This window comes from Saccostrea echinata, unplaced genomic scaffold (genome assembly GCF_033153115.1).
Source record: "Saccostrea echinata isolate AGI-Se365-2 ecotype Australia unplaced genomic scaffold, CSIRO_AGI_Sech_v1 ptg000009l, whole genome shotgun sequence".
NCBI classification, from domain to species: Eukaryota; Metazoa; Mollusca; class Bivalvia; order Ostreida; family Ostreidae; genus Saccostrea; species Saccostrea echinata.
In genome coordinates this window covers 34,146,717-34,162,152 of record NW_026889758.1, presented here as the reverse complement: position 1 = coordinate 34,162,152, position 15,436 = coordinate 34,146,717, and the positions used below count along the sequence as shown (strand labels likewise).

The 15,436-nt window shown below is 32.6% G+C and overlaps 2 protein-coding genes across 5 annotated transcripts in view; one reads left to right on the top strand and one right to left on the bottom strand.

Annotated features, from left to right (window-relative positions):
- Positions 1 to 2,483: 2,483 nt before the first annotated feature.
- LOC133183615 (signal recognition particle 9 kDa protein-like) lies at positions 2,484 to 5,805 on the bottom strand. Its single transcript, XM_061318548.1, has 3 exons — positions 5,669 to 5,805; positions 4,062 to 4,130; positions 2,484 to 3,249 (listed from the first exon to the last, which is right to left on the bottom strand). Exons 1-3 carry the CDS (start codon positions 5,738 to 5,740, stop codon positions 3,151 to 3,153), a joined length of 240 nt encoding a protein of 79 aa, XP_061174532.1. The 5' UTR covers positions 5,741 to 5,805; the 3' UTR covers positions 2,484 to 3,150.
- Positions 5,806 to 6,351: 546 nt separating this feature from the next.
- The window catches only part of LOC133182251 (vasodilator-stimulated phosphoprotein-like), a 29,221-nt gene continuing 20,136 nt past the window's right edge, over positions 6,352 to 15,436 (top strand). The window contains exon 1 of one of the 4 annotated variants that reach the window (XM_061317020.1): positions 6,352 to 6,545. In XM_061317020.1, coding sequence (XP_061173004.1) covers positions 6,541 to 6,545 — 5 coding nt within the window. In that variant the 5' untranslated portion in view covers positions 6,352 to 6,540. Of the gene's footprint in view, positions 6,546 to 13,168; positions 13,267 to 14,535; positions 14,959 to 15,436 lie in introns of those variants that run through there. The other 3 variants (XM_061317019.1, XM_061317021.1, XM_061317018.1) reach the window with 3 other exon arrangements.

Genomic DNA, 15,436 nt, shown 5'->3' with positions numbered 1-15,436 from the left:
CCACTAAGGCTAATAAAAGTATGGTGACCTACTTTTAGAATTCTGTAGGTATTAATTGTCCCTCACTTTTGTGAAAGTGAGGGGACATTAAATCTTTCAGTCTGTCTGTCTGTCAATCTGTCTGTCTCAAAAACTTTAACCTATGTCATTTTTTTTTAATGAGAAAAGATAGGCCTTTCATATTATACATGTACATTACCTGTGACAAGACCTTTCCAAATACACTATGATTTCTGACTCTGTGACCTTAACCTTGAAATTTGACCTAATTTCAAAAATTTTAATATTGGTTATAACTTTTGAAGGAGAGAAGATTAGGGCATTTATATTTGACCTGTGCATTACCTGTGACAAAATCTTTCCGAACATGCTAATGATTTTTTACCCCTTGACTTTGAAGTTTGACCTAATTTTCAAATTTATAAAAAATTTCAAAGTTATAATAAATTTTAAAATTTATTATAACTTTTGAATGAGAAAAGATAGGGCATTCCTATTTGAAAAGTGTATTACCTGTGACAAGAACTTTCCAAATGTTTGATCTACAGTCTTTTTCCTTTTTTAGCTCACCTGAGCCGAAGGCTCAAGTGAGCTTTTCTGATCGAAATTTGTCTGTTGTCTGTCATCGTCGTCGTTAACTTTTCACATTTTCATCTTCTTCTCAAGAACCACTGGGCCAGTTTCAACCAAACTTACCAAAAAGTATCCTTTGTGGGAATTCAAGTTTGTTCAAATGAAGGGCCATGCCTTCTTCCAAGAGGAGATAATTATGATTTTGCGGAAAATCATGACCCCGGGGGTAGGGTGGGGCCAAAATGGGCGATAAAAGTTTTACATAGGAAAAATCTTTAAAAATCTTCACAAGAACAACAAATGCATGGTTGGTCATAATAATATAAAAGCATCCTCAGTTAATGAAGATTTAAATTTGTTCAAATCATGACCTCCCAGGAGAACAGAGGGGCCATAACAGGGGAGTTATAGTTATACCATAACTATAGTTATACAAGGGAATATAAAGGATATATCAATCAAAATTGTCATCCTTAAAAGAACAGCAAAGCCATAATGTGTCATATTAATTCAAAAGCATCCTTAGGAAGTTTAGATTCAAGCTTGTTCAAATCATACCCCCCAACCATTTTTATACTTAAACTTATCAATACTGGACTGATTTCTGCTTTTTCCTAGCCAATGTGCTCAGGTGAGCGGTGTGGCCCCTGGGCCTCTTGTGTTTGTTTTTTTTTTATATTTGTAAAGAAGATAGGGCTTATGTCAACACCTTTCAGAAAGGTGTATTGTTTATGACTCATGACCTGACCTAGAAGTTTGACCTACTTATTAAAAATTTTCAATTTTGCTCCAAAAGAAAAATGTACAGGGCTTTCATATTTTTTTCACATGTTCATTACTTAGTGACAATACCTTTCAGATTGTATTATGATATTTGACCTCATGATCTTGATCTTGAAGTTTGAAGCTTTAATCTTTGCGATAACTTTTATCAATTCAATAGTTCAAATCTTTTTTTTTATGATGGACAGACAAGACTGGACACACAAATAAAACAGTTATAATATGCCATAAATAATTTTATCCCAACCACTAAGACACCAAAAGTGGGGGACCATAATTCTTTGAATTTGCTCGTTTTCAATTTGATTTTGATGCGTATCTTGGACACTTTGAAGCCTATCAAAACTTGTCAGCTTTGATACCATTGGGCCTTGAAGTGTGTCAACCAAATAGTAGGTCACTGTGACCTACATTCTGAGTTTTATGGCTATCATTTTTTAAACATTTAAGGTCACAATTTCAGCTACAGAGAGGTTAAGAATCGTCAAACCTTGTAAGTTGATGCATCTTGGGGCCTTGAAACATTATGTATGAAAAAGGAGGTCACAGTGACCTACTTTTTGAATTTTGCAGGTATTCATTTTTTAAATTGCTTTAGATGCATATTTTGGACAATGCAAGCCTAGGATCATCAGACCTTGTTAGTTTATGCATCCTAAGGCCTCTGAGTATATCAACTAAAATATAGATCACAGTGACCTACTTTTGAAATTTTATGGCTTTATTTAAATATTGCAGATACCAATTGGCTTAGAATCATCAAACTTTGTCAGTCACTTGATCATGAGTCCTCAGATTGTGTCAACCAAAAAGTAGGTCATTGTAAAATACTTTCAGAATTAATGGCTATATTTAAATATTTCAGATACTTATTGGTTTAGAATCATCAAACTTTGTCATTTGATGGAGCAATTCACAATTTTTGTTCCCTTTTATTCATAGTTGCTTTATATAAAATTTGGTTGAATTTGGTTTAGTGGTTCAAGAGAAGAAGCTGAAAATGTTCAGAAATTTATGACCGATGCAGGGCAGTGGATAAAACAGATCACAACAGTTCACCTAACTCAGGTGACCTAAATAAGGTAATAAAGTTTATGCTAGATTTCAAACTCAGAACAAACAATGGGTAAAGAAATTTTAATGTAATTATGCATAATGGTTTCAATTAATAATAGAAATTTTTTTTTTTAAACTTGTATTTTATTTTCAAGTATTTTATTTTCCATCAGTCACTATCCATAACTGTAATCATATCATTCGCTTTTACACTGCTAACACTATTACTCAATAGCACACAATTCTCTCCTCAAATGCATTATCCATGTATACATCTAAGATAATATATTAAGACGAAACTACAAAATGTATGTACAAATTGGAGACCTGATAAAACTTCTACCTATAATTTTGAACCCCACAAAATGCATTGTACAGTATACATATCTTGGAGTTTAATTTCTCCAAACACAAAAAAAAAGTGGTTCAAATGATTTACATCAATATCATGTGATATACAATTTTGCATGAACCTTTTCATCTGAATAATAAACAAATTGTCATACAAAAACAATACATGTATACATGTATTACATATTTTTTTTTTATATTCATTGCGTTATTGTAAGTTTGATACAATATCCAGAATAATGTATATTTCACAAAAGATTTCAATTCCTTTCATACAGTTTATTTTACACTTACAACATGTTTCTTGTTTCTGTATATCTGTCTATCATTTACACTTATTTACAACATTCAACACAACACATATGTATCTGTAGAACAGTACATGTATTATGATTTTTCTTTTGATGCCATGTGCCTCATAAGCTGATTTGTCAGTTTTTCCAATTTCTTCACATCTTGAGCATGTTCTGTTCTGTATTGAAAGCACTGAAATGAATATTAAAACATTACATATAGTAATTAGCATACAGAAGTATATCATTGAGGGATTAACAAGATTCCAGTTCTGCAAGGCCAGAACTATTTCCCAGGGTAAAGCCAAGGGAAATAGTCCTAGTCGAGGGGAACTGGAATCTTGCTATCTCCCTCAATGATATACTTTTTAACTGTTTTATTATACTGTAACTGGGAGTTAGTTTTGGAAGCAGAAATTAGCTCACTTGACTAACGCATGGCAAACTGATACAAAAGTAATATCTAGAGGATTATGGACAACCAGGTTATTGGCTCACTTGACTAACATAGGCAAAACTTGGATTAGTCCATTCACAGCAATTTCTAGGGAATTACTCAAATCTAATGATCTAAATTTATGTAGGGAAAAACCAGCAGAGGTATAATGATATAAATATAATTCAAGCACAGAGTGCTTCGTAGGATCAAGAAGTAAGACATATCATCCCAATTCCAACCTCTCATTGAAATTCTACTCATTTTGTATTTCTATTTGAAAACTCTAAGGCTTCTTGATTACTCATTAGAATTTTTTTTAAGTTTTAATCTCCAAGAAACTACAGTTTCTATTTATACAAATCCTGTCAACGTGAATAAATCTATCTGGGCTTTTTTTTTTGTTCAACAATGCCAAAAGTGCACAAAACATAATGTCATGAGAGCACTGCGATCTGATTAAAATACGCCAAATTGTACTATTATTGCTTTGTGTTAATAAAGAATAGATTGGTCAATATAATTCAACATACAGCTTTATTTTTTTATATACAACTTTTATTTCTTACCACATGGTCATCTGTAATCTTCACATTCAATTTCCCATCACAATGTCTGTACTTAATAACGAACCTGCACTGAAAATCATAAAAGACAAAAAATTATAACAATGCAAAAGCAATAGATTGTATGATTTTAAAATCAGAAAAAAATACCATCTTTTTAGTTTTACATCACAGACCGTTGGTAAAAATTTCAATAGTCAATCTATCTTGGAACACGTACTGTACAAGATGTCAAAATAATTTTCAGCCAAAAGGTCTTTGCTACATGTAGTTGATGATTATTAAATTTTATGTTGAACATGTCATGTACCTAGTGCCCCCCTCACTGTTAAAGGTAGAGGGGTAAAAGCCCCTAATGGTTCATTAACTATGTCATTTGCTACAAAATTACAAGAATTAGAGGCCAATCTTACAGTTCTTTTTCAAATTTCCTTTACAGCCATTTCAGGATTTGGGCCTCAGTATTTCTTATCCTCTTTAAAAAGTGTCAAAGTTGAACACGGAACACCACAACCTCCCCACCACCCGGAACATTGATTACTTATTGAAAAACCCTCACATCTTGCAAATAATTCCAAAAATGTAATTTTTAACACTTTTTTCAAACTTTTTGTTAACATGCCAGGAACTAAGTGCAAATACTAAAACCCGATTCAAAACGGCAAATTCCAGCCATTCAGATAGTTCTAAATTCTAGAGGCATTCCGGGAAATTTAAATATAACTTGAATTATCTTAGGACTATTTTAATTTTCTTGTGAGGGTTTTTACAATCAGTAATCAATGTTCCGAGACATCCGGTGCATAAAGATCGGTAGGTGCAGCGTTGTTTTTAGGAGTGAAACGGTTCACCGCGGTATCGATGCACCGCGGTATTTCTTCTCGGTTTGATACACGGTGCAAAATCTCAAATTTTCGGTTTGGTTCATTTTTCGGTCGGGATCGTTATTCAGTCGGGTTTGTCATAAGGTATAACACGTTACTCAGTATAAATAAGTATAGAAAACGTAAATTTTTGATGACTGATAGCTTGTAAAATAATTTTTGACAGTAAAATAATTTTAATCAATTTCTTCTAGTCAATTTGCAAATAAAATTCATAAAATATGTGACTAGATTTAGAAAAAGAAAGCATAAAACAACGTAGAATTTGTTTCCTTCTATCAAAATGTATCGTATTGAAAATAACCGAACCGAGACAAAATTATACAATACGTATCGAACCGTGAAGGAGGTGTATCGTTTCACCCCTAGTTGTTTTCAAAGAACATGCCATGTAAACAAGCGAGTTGAACAGACACCATTACGAAGCCTGCACACCTTTACTTTTTTTAGATATAAATTAGCCCTTTCCCAATAACTGTGGTACTGCTCTTTTGCAGGGCAAATTAATCAAGATTGGCGAAGTTTGTGCAGATAATTAAATGATGTTAATTGCTGTTACGTCATACTTTACCAAACCATGTCATTTTACCCTCCAAAAGAGCAGTACCACAGTTACCGTGAAACAGTCTATAAGGTACATAGTCATACATATTTATGAACCAAGACCCCTGTGTGTTTTGAAGCAATTATCATGTATGTCTAAAAAATAAAACTTCTATAGCTTACCTTTTGTGGGTCATTCAAGTATAAACGTTCAGCTGCTTTGGAAAACTCTTCCCATGAAGTTAAATATGTCATGTTGGAGTAATAAGAACGATAATATCTGCAACAGAACAATATGTTACATTTGCAACGTGCCAGTCCTGAAAACCGGAAGTGCACTATATGATGATCACACTAAAGGACGAAAATATTATTTTAAAAAAAGATGTTTATTTTTTTACGTCTAAGAACTAATGAATCAAGAATAAAAGAAAGAAAACCGATTATGTTTTATACTTTTTAAATTTAATTTGTAAAAAGCCTTGGTGTGGCTTATTTCGCAAATTTGCTGAAATTATAATATGATACATGTCAATAAACAAAGTTTATTCAGCTAAAATCGTTCAAAAGTTGTTTGCACCGAATTTTAAAAATGTAAATGAATATTTTGATGGAGTACATACGTCATACTATGTTACTTTGGTACATTTGGCCTAATTTAGAATATAATTTTCTCTTATTAGAGTTACCCATGATTTTGTTTGTTGAATTATTGTAAAGTTTTCCTTTCATAAAGTAGATAACACATAACGAAGTTTTTACAATACAATGAAAATTCTTTGATAAACAAAAGCCAATATTGCTGCATTTGTATTTACAAGAGTTTTTAAAAAACACATTGCTATTTTTCCCATGATGCTCTATAATGACAAAAAAAATATGGCGTCACTTTTGTGATGAGGAAGGTATGTGAGATAATCAATCCGGAAACTAAAAGGTTTCCTGCCGATGGAGAAGTAGGCCACTTGATTGTTTTGCCTGAGTGACTTATTACACTTATAGAGCAGACATACTGAATGTCAACAAATATTGCACTACAACGGAATACATAAATTATGAGGTGAGCTATGAAATATTCTTCATATATAAAACGAATGGGTAAAAGATGCGCTACAAATGCATCGAAATATATGTCATAAATGAATTTGAAGAAAAGAATTTCTCATTCTGTTTACCATCGGTATTCATGATCAATTGAAAACATTTGATGTTGTTAATAAATCAGGGTAATTGTGCAAAGGAGGCACTATTATATCTGACATTTTTTGCATAAAATTGAGGTGGTGAAATAAAGTTTGAATATTGGAAAGCTAGATGAGTCATTTATGAGTTCAGCAAATAAGAATGCTGCATTCCTTTGGACTTCTAGGGAAACGTCTAAAAGTAATAATCAGGGCATAAGGTTATTGGGAAAAAATTATAGTTTTTAAAAGCTTTTATGCACAGATCTGGTAGCCAAGTGAAAATTAATTGTTCATTTAGTCATTAATTTTCTGTCAACCACTAGGCATATCATCAAAGATTTCATGGAACACAATAATGAATTACTAATCTACAATTATGTAGAACACATTTTATTCAATATGACCAGTTACGTTTGAACATTGTACTGCTGCTGAGCTGGCTAAATAACAATGCAGTACATCAGTTAAATGATGTTGAAATTAAAAAAAGGGCAATTATTTGCTTAAAATTTTTTGACAAGTATAGCTTTCCAGAAACTTCATTGTAAGTATTTGTAGCACTGTGGGACAAATCAATTGAGGGTGGTGTATCTGCACAATCTGTGTCAGGTGTTGTTTGTGATCAATTAGGTCATGTAGACCACTCATTCATGGATGGTTTTTACATGTATGCTATCTGGGTGACAGGATCAGGTGTTGTTTATAACCATTTAATCTGTTGTACATATAATGAAATTAACAAGGTATAAATACTGGCCAAAATAGTCAGCCAGTCTTCAAAATTAGACTTTTTAAGTTACTGGCTCAAACACTGTCTGATTTGAAATTTTTTATGGACTCTATTGGAAAAAAAAAAAAAAGGATACAGGCCCAAGGAGGTTTTCATCGGCCGGGGAGTACTGGACCTCTTCTAAAATTGATAACTGTAAAGAGAGGTTTTAGTTAATCTGATAAAGAAGCCCCATAAGGTACAACAGGAAATTTAGGAAGTACAGATCTGCTAATGTGAGAAGTCTTGAGGTCATTTGAATTAAAATTTTGTTCCCTTCAATGTCTACTGTTACCAGAAAGTATCATAGGCAGATAAAAGTGAGTGCTGGGTACCAGGTCTTTATTTAAAAAAAAAGATCATTTACATTATTATTTATTCTGATCTTTTGAAAACTATTTCACCCCCTAACCCCCCGCAACCCCCAACCCCCACCCTTTGGAGTATATTTATCAATATAGACTCCTTTTAATATCATGTTTATGATGTATTAGTACTGTTTCAATAAGATGTGGAACCTTAAACATAAACAATTCTACATTTTAATTTTTATCTTGTTAGCATGGTTTGAACTGTATTAGGAAGTATGCATTGCAAACTTTTCACCACCTATGTTTAGTCATTTAGAACAGTGAAACACTACACAGTTTATAAGTCAGTGCAAGTAGTGTCAAATGTTTAAAGCACTTCCTGAGGCAAAACAAGCAAACTCCTTCTAGTTTTAATGATTATGATGTTGAAAATAAAATGTTATATTTATCTACAATGCCATGATGTATACATTTATGCAAATATTAAAATAACCTACTAACTACTCATTGCCGATATATAGATTACTATAGTAAACTTAGATACTATATGCTTGTGCCCCCTCAATAAAAACGTCTGATGTCCTTTTTTTTTTTGCTGCTTGTCGGGAAATTTTTGGAAGTGCCCCCTCAACTGAAAATGTATGGCTGTGCCCCCCCCCCCAAAAACTGAAATGGGTTCCTACGGGCCTGCTACTAAGGATGTAACAATAGAACCTGTATACTGCAATACCCGAAAAATTGTATCATATCATGGTAAAAAAAAAAAAAAAGAATTATACTTAAGTATTCCGGTACATAACATTTTCAGCAGTTTATTTTCATTTTTAATGGATTCTAATGACGAAAAATATGTAGCTTAGCTTTACATCTATTGTGCTACATGTGTTTTCTTGTCATAAGGCCAAAAAAAATAATAGTCTTGTTTCCTGCTACCCGACCTACCCTATTTTTTAGCCCCCGACCCTAAAGTTTTTTTTAAGTTTTGGAAGAAAAAAAATCGGGAATTTCCAGAATTTCATTGTTCTGTCACCGTAATCAGTTTCCTTGTTAACACAAAAGAAGCATTTCATGAAATTCTTGTTTCAAATATGGACTTTCATAAAATACCACTTGAGTTGTGCATAAAAAGACATGAAATTTAATTTTAAAAGACAACGTTGACCTGTGACGTTTAATTTGATCTTGTATTAGTTCATATCCAAAAAATGCTGTCGGAAAAAAATAAAATAAAAATATAAAATAAAATAATTTTCCTACCTACCTACCCTATTTTTTTCAGGCCGGTAGCAGGAAACAAGACTATTATTTTTTTTGGCCTAATGACCCTGTATAAGTTGTTTACAAAGATGGGCTCCTATCATTGTGATGAGTATGAGCACATTGTATTAATTCTTCTGAGTTGATTATTATTATGATGGGTTTCTTTCTTTACATGCATGACCATTGCTGTTTATTGTTTTGTTTAAAAATTCTTAAATGTTAATACTTGAAGTATAAATTATGTACATCTATTAGTGTTACACATTGCAGTGTTAGATTCCCATTCAGAACAGAGAAACCCAATTTGTGTAAGAAATTATGAAATTATGAAAGGTGATACATGTATATATATTTATATCACATTACAGTCTCAGTTTATCATGGTATGCTTCAGCTGTATCATTACACCCCTACTAACTCCTAAATGTTATTGACAACATAATGAACATATACCTGAAAATACATATACCCAGTATATATATTTACTAGAAATTATGTGTACACATACACATTACATTTGCCTTGTTAATAAAAAAGAAGGTACAATGTTTAACACAATGCACAATTTTGTAGTCAAAGTTCAAATTGTAAATGTAATCAACCGAATTGACATTTGTATGAAAAAAATATGTGGAATATGTGTGAACAGCTGTAAGAGAAATCAGTTTAATTCTTTGTTAATATGTCATATTAATTAAATTATCAGTTCGTTACAACAAATACATGCATATATATGCACAGTAAAACTTGTTTATAACAAAGGAACATATATATGAAAGGAACATATGTATGAAAAATATGATAAATATAATGAACACTTGATTATAATGTAAAAAAAAAAAAATGGATCTGATAAATAAAAGTTATAATTGAAGCCTTTTAAAGTTGTGTGTTATGCACTCATTTTCTATCCATTTTTATAAATTAATATGTTGTGTATTAGTCTTTATTGGATGATATATCTCTGAATCTAATTTCCTTGTCAACAGTATAATTGATCTGACTATATTGTGTTTACATTCAAGAAGAAATCTAACTCTTGACAATAACTAAAGATAACAGACGACCCTTTAGTTTCCTGTCGATGATGAAAGTAGAAAACCTTACAAACAGAGTGTGTGTATTGCAGTGTGATTATGAGTAACACACTTTAGATATCGACTGCACTAACTTGAAAGCACTAACTCTACATCAGCATCTGTTCATATTCTTCATGAGAAAAGTTGAGAATTCATAGACTGATGCCTAATACAATCAGAGTCTGTTGATTTTTAGCTCTACTGGTCAGAGACCAGAAGAGCTTATGCGATAGTAAGGTGTCCGTCGTCCGTCCGTCTGTCTGTCTGTCTGTCTGTCTGTCTGTCTGTCCGTCTGTCTGTAAACAATTTTTCAAAACGCTACTCCTCCTACAGTTTTGGTCCGATTTCAATATAACTTGGCACACAAGTAGACTACACTAAGATACATAATTTAGTGCATCGGTTTTTGATTTCGATGGACGGTGTTGCCATGGTTACTAAAAATAGAAATTTCTGTGAAATTCCTTTAAAACGCTACTCCTCCTACAGTTTTGGTCCGATTTCAATATAACTTGGCACACAAGTAGACTACACTAAGATACATAATTTAGTGCATCGGTTTTTGATTTCGATGGACGGTGTTGCCATGGTTACTAAAAATAGAAATTTCTGTGAAATTCCTTTAAAACGCTACTCCTCCTACAGTTTTGGTCCGATTTCAATATAACTTGGCACACAAGTAGACTACACTAAGATACATAATTTAGTGCATCGGTTTTTGATTTCGATGGACGGTGTTGCCATGGTTACTAAAAATAGAAATTTCTGTGAAATTCCTTTAAAACGCTACTCCTCCTACAGTTTTGGTCCGATTTCAATATAACTTGGCACACAAGTAGACTACACTAAGATACATAATTTAGAGCATCAGTTTTTGATTTCGATGGACGGTGTTGCCATGGTTACTAAAAATAGAAATTTCTGTGAAATTCCTTTAAAACGCTACTCCTCCTACAGTTTTGGTCCGATTTCAATATAACTTGGCACACAAGTAGACTACACTAAGATACATAATTTAGTGCATCGGTTTTTGATTTCGATGGACGGTGTTGCCATGGTTACTAAAAATAGAAATTTCTGTGAAATTCCTTTAAAACGCTACTCCTCCTACAGTTTTGGTCCGATTTCAATATAACTTGGCACACAAGTACACTACACTAAGATGCATAATTTATTGCATCGGTTTTTGAATTCAATGGACGGTGTTGCCATGGTTACTAAAAATAGAAATTTCTGTGAAATTCCTTTAAAACACTACTCCTGCTACAGTTTTAGTCTGCTTCTAATATAATTAGGCATACAAGAAGACTATACTAAGATACATAATTTATTGCATTGGTTTTTGAATTCGATGAACAGTGTTGCCATGGTTACTTAAAATAGAAATTTCTGTGAAATTCCTTTAAAACGTTACTCCTCCTACAATTTTGGTCTGATTTCAATCTAATTTGGCACACAGTTAGAATACACTACGATACATAATATGTATTTCTGTTTTTTTTATTTGGGTGAATGGTGTTGTCATGGTTACCGGTACTAAAAATAGAAATTTCCGTGAAATACTTTCAAAACGCTACTACTCCTAGTTTTCATTTGATTTCAATATAACTTGTCACAAAAGTAGATTACATTAAGATACATAATTCTATTTATTGTTGCATGTTGCAATGTTTCAAATCCAAGTGCTACTTTTCTTTTGTTATACAAACAGACCAGTAGAGCTACAGTCTCATCAGAGACTTCTGGTTTTTTTTACTCTTTACATACTATTCCTTGTGAATGATATTGATGGAAGTGCAGAAATTAATATTTTAGTTGTCTCAATTTCAGCCGTCAGTGCAAACTCATAAATAATCTATTTGTAGCATCAATCACTTGTGCCAAATTATTGAATAAAAAAAAGTGTACACCTTATGGTAAAAAGTGTCAAATTATCAGTATACCTAAAATTAAGTGAAAAAGAACACTAGTAATTTTGCAGCTAAATGGCAGCAATCACATTATTAAATCATGCACAAGCAAGGGAAAAATCACCAATTTATAGGCACTTTCTTATCACTGATTACCAATTTTTAAAAAAAAAAAAAAAAAAAAAAAAATCTTTATTTGCCAGAAGAATCAATGGTTACCATGCTGAAGACTCACTTGTTTTGTTCTCAAGATTGTTCCATTCAATCCAGGAAGCTACCAAGGCCACTGTCTTAGATTAGGTCTTTATTTTTCCAGTGGAACTGTGGAAGTTAAAGACCAGTTTGATTTATCTGTGCTTGGTAGTTCAAAATGTCCTAGTTACACAATAGATATATTAAAACCTTTATGTTGGACAGATGATTTTTGTATGATGGTGTTTAGTCCAGAGTACATTTTGTTCCAATACTTATGGCTGAGATATTAAGCCAGAAAAAAGGAAATGCTCAATTTAAGTTCAGCTGCAGAGTAAGGCACATGTTTCAGTAGATAAGTAGATTAATCGGCCTTTGAATCCGTAACTTATTTCAGAAGTTCACTTACACGCACTCTCCTTTCTTGAAACGTAATTGTTCAAAAATTATACAGCGGCCTTTCATTTGGAAAATTAGGATTTGGATATGCTCGTTTTGGTGGATTTTGATGGACTAGTCGGTCATTGTTTTGGCAAATGGCATGCCTCCATTGTGTTTTAGTATATTTGCGATTCTAACCACTGATGAAAATATAACCCAGGTCTTAAGTATTTTCATTTCAAATCTTCAATCTGGTGTTTCAGTTTTCATTCACTTAGATAATTTGTAGATCTGGCATTTTTACTTGGATTAAAGTGAAGGAGAAAATGCAACAGTGACTTGTAATTAAGTGCTTGTTTTGAAACTTTTCACATACCAGTAATTACTGTCCATGCCTCCAGCAAGAATTCTATTTCATCAATCAAAATTTGTATTGTTGTGTCCTTCTGGATTTCCAAATGTGACTAGGAGATGAACCAGGAACAGTTTTTTTTATCAGTACTTACAGTGGCACAATCCAATTGTGAACTTCCAAAAAAGAACAAAACTTACTGGATCTGAACTGTTGTCATATAATTACAGTTTTAAGGACCTTGTTTCTGTATTATCAAAATGGAATGTTCATTTGACAATCCATATGATACAATCTCAGCTGTTCATAGAGAAGATGAGGAACTCTATACTACTCCTTATGGGTAAGCTGAATGAAAATTGATATACCTGTATGTGTTCAAGTCTTCTTAGTATATTTACGGGATTTTCCCTTAGAATAGAAATAGCAGGGTACATTAAAAAAGTAGAATAACCAGGGGATTGTGTTATTATAGATGAGGAAATTCCCCGGCCCCCAGGACTTAGGGACAACCCTGATATATATATGTGGTTATTATTGTGACTTACTAAGGTGACATGTATGTTTAAATATGCATTAGAAAATATAAAAAATAAGAATTCCTTTCAAGCTGTGTGTGGAAGCTGAGATTATATCCATATGTTTTATGTGATTAGATACTGTTTTTATTGGGTCAGGAACATATTGGTTTATCTGGTGATTGACATGGTCTTAGCTGTATGATGTATTTGTGTTAGTGAAATGCCAATGGTTTGGAATGTTCCCTGCTGTTTTAGATGATGTGTTTTAAATGCATCAAAATACTGAAAGTTAGGGACAATGTGTTTGAAGGTATTATTGATGGTTTTTTGTGACAAAATCTTCAGTTATCAGATACAAGATAATAATTACCTATTGGCAATACATTGGATGTTCAAAGATGAATTTAAAATACAATTCATTTAGCTTGGATATATTTTTCCCATATAGAGAATTAGATGTTAGAGATTCTCTTTTGCTAATGGAGCTTGTTCACATTAGAAATTTTCCACATCCAGAATTCAATGTGATTCTGTTAAAGGATTTATTTCCTTCATCTCCATGTTATTGTATATTTCCTCCGATTTGGCCTTATTTATGATGGAATTGCATGGTAAAATCCATGTGCTATGAGATGTTTGTTTGACTCCGGAAGAGGTTCATCAATGACTTGCTCAACTTAAAGATTTTTGTAGGATTTGCTGCAGAAGAAATAGATTATAGATATGAGGTAGTGTATTGATCTATTTTTATTTCAAGTGAAGAAAATAAAAAATAATGAATTAACAGCTGTGAATAGAGGACAGCGAGTATTTTATTAATCTAATAGAGCATGGAATGACCAAGTTTATGAAGAATAATGTTATTTAGTACCGGGATCTTGATTGGTTAATGTACAATCAGGAGAAAATTGAGATCTATGAACCAAGATTAGTTAAATGTGTTTACCTTTATTTGGTAATTACTTCCTTTGACAAGAGTGAAAATCTGGAAAAAAAAAAAAAAAGAATTCAACTAACTCCAATTTATCTGTACCACACTCAAGTTAATTGAAACAGTTTTCTTTGACAATTGGTTGAATTGACAGGAAGTTAACCCCTTGCAGGCTTACACCATATTGTAACAAGGACATTTTCTTACGACCCAAGAGGATCTTTGTGGTCACTATTGATTGCATGATTGTGGTTAGGACTTTGAAGGATTTGGACAATGATATTTATAGCAAACACTCTAATGTACTATCATATAATGTATATACATGTGTAAGTGTACATGTAGATGAAATGGATTAGTTTTTCCTTGTACACCAGAACACCAGGAAGTATTCAGTTGTCAGTTGGAGGTATTGTATTGTGCTGGTGTGTCCTTTGGAATCTGTACTTTATGTGATCAGCTGTCAGAAAGATCATCTGGATTTTTTTTCTGTGATGAGTCGAAAATACAAATCTAGAGAATTGCCACCATTACCTAGTCAAGAAAGGCCATCTGTCCGACCAGCTCAGGATGGACCTGCAGGGTTTGTCATTCAATTTCTGATGTTTCTTTCTCAATATTTGGGTATAAGTTGTCGTTGTGTATTGTGAAATTGCTTTACATAACGTTTCTGGATTAAGCATTGTACACATAGGTGTAGCTTCCTTTCTGTTGACTAGCTTTGAACATATAGGCATATATATACATGTATTTTTCAACACCTCTATTGAGAGGAGGAAACGAGGATTGTATGTTTTTATTATAATTAAAAGACTTTGAAGTGGATAATGTTCATTGTGTTTGATGTAGATATAGTTGCTCTCTAGAAGGTCTAGGAAAGAGGAAATGGAAATGTGATAAAATTTTAATAGTTCCCTTTTCTGACATTTGTAACCATTCACAACAAGGAACAGGGTTTCATTATTAAATTACATAGCTATATAAACAAAGATCATGTAGAACCTGGGGAATGGATCTTCATTGGCAGTCAATGAGGGTGTGCTATCTTTAAATACTTCCAT

Excerpts from the sequence above, each read along its gene's own strand:
- LOC133183615 (XM_061318548.1), bottom strand. The coding sequence starts at position 5,740 with ATGACATATTTAACTTCATGGGAAGAGTTTTCCAAAGCAGCTGAACGT. Across the intron at positions 4,131-5,668 it reads ACTTGAATGACCCACAAAAG|TGCAGGTTCGTTATTAAGTA; the intron begins GTAAGCTATAGA and ends TATGATTTTCAG. Across the intron at positions 3,250-4,061 it reads AGATTACAGATGACCATGTG|TGCTTTCAATACAGAACAGA; the intron begins GTAAGAAATAAA and ends TATTCATTTCAG.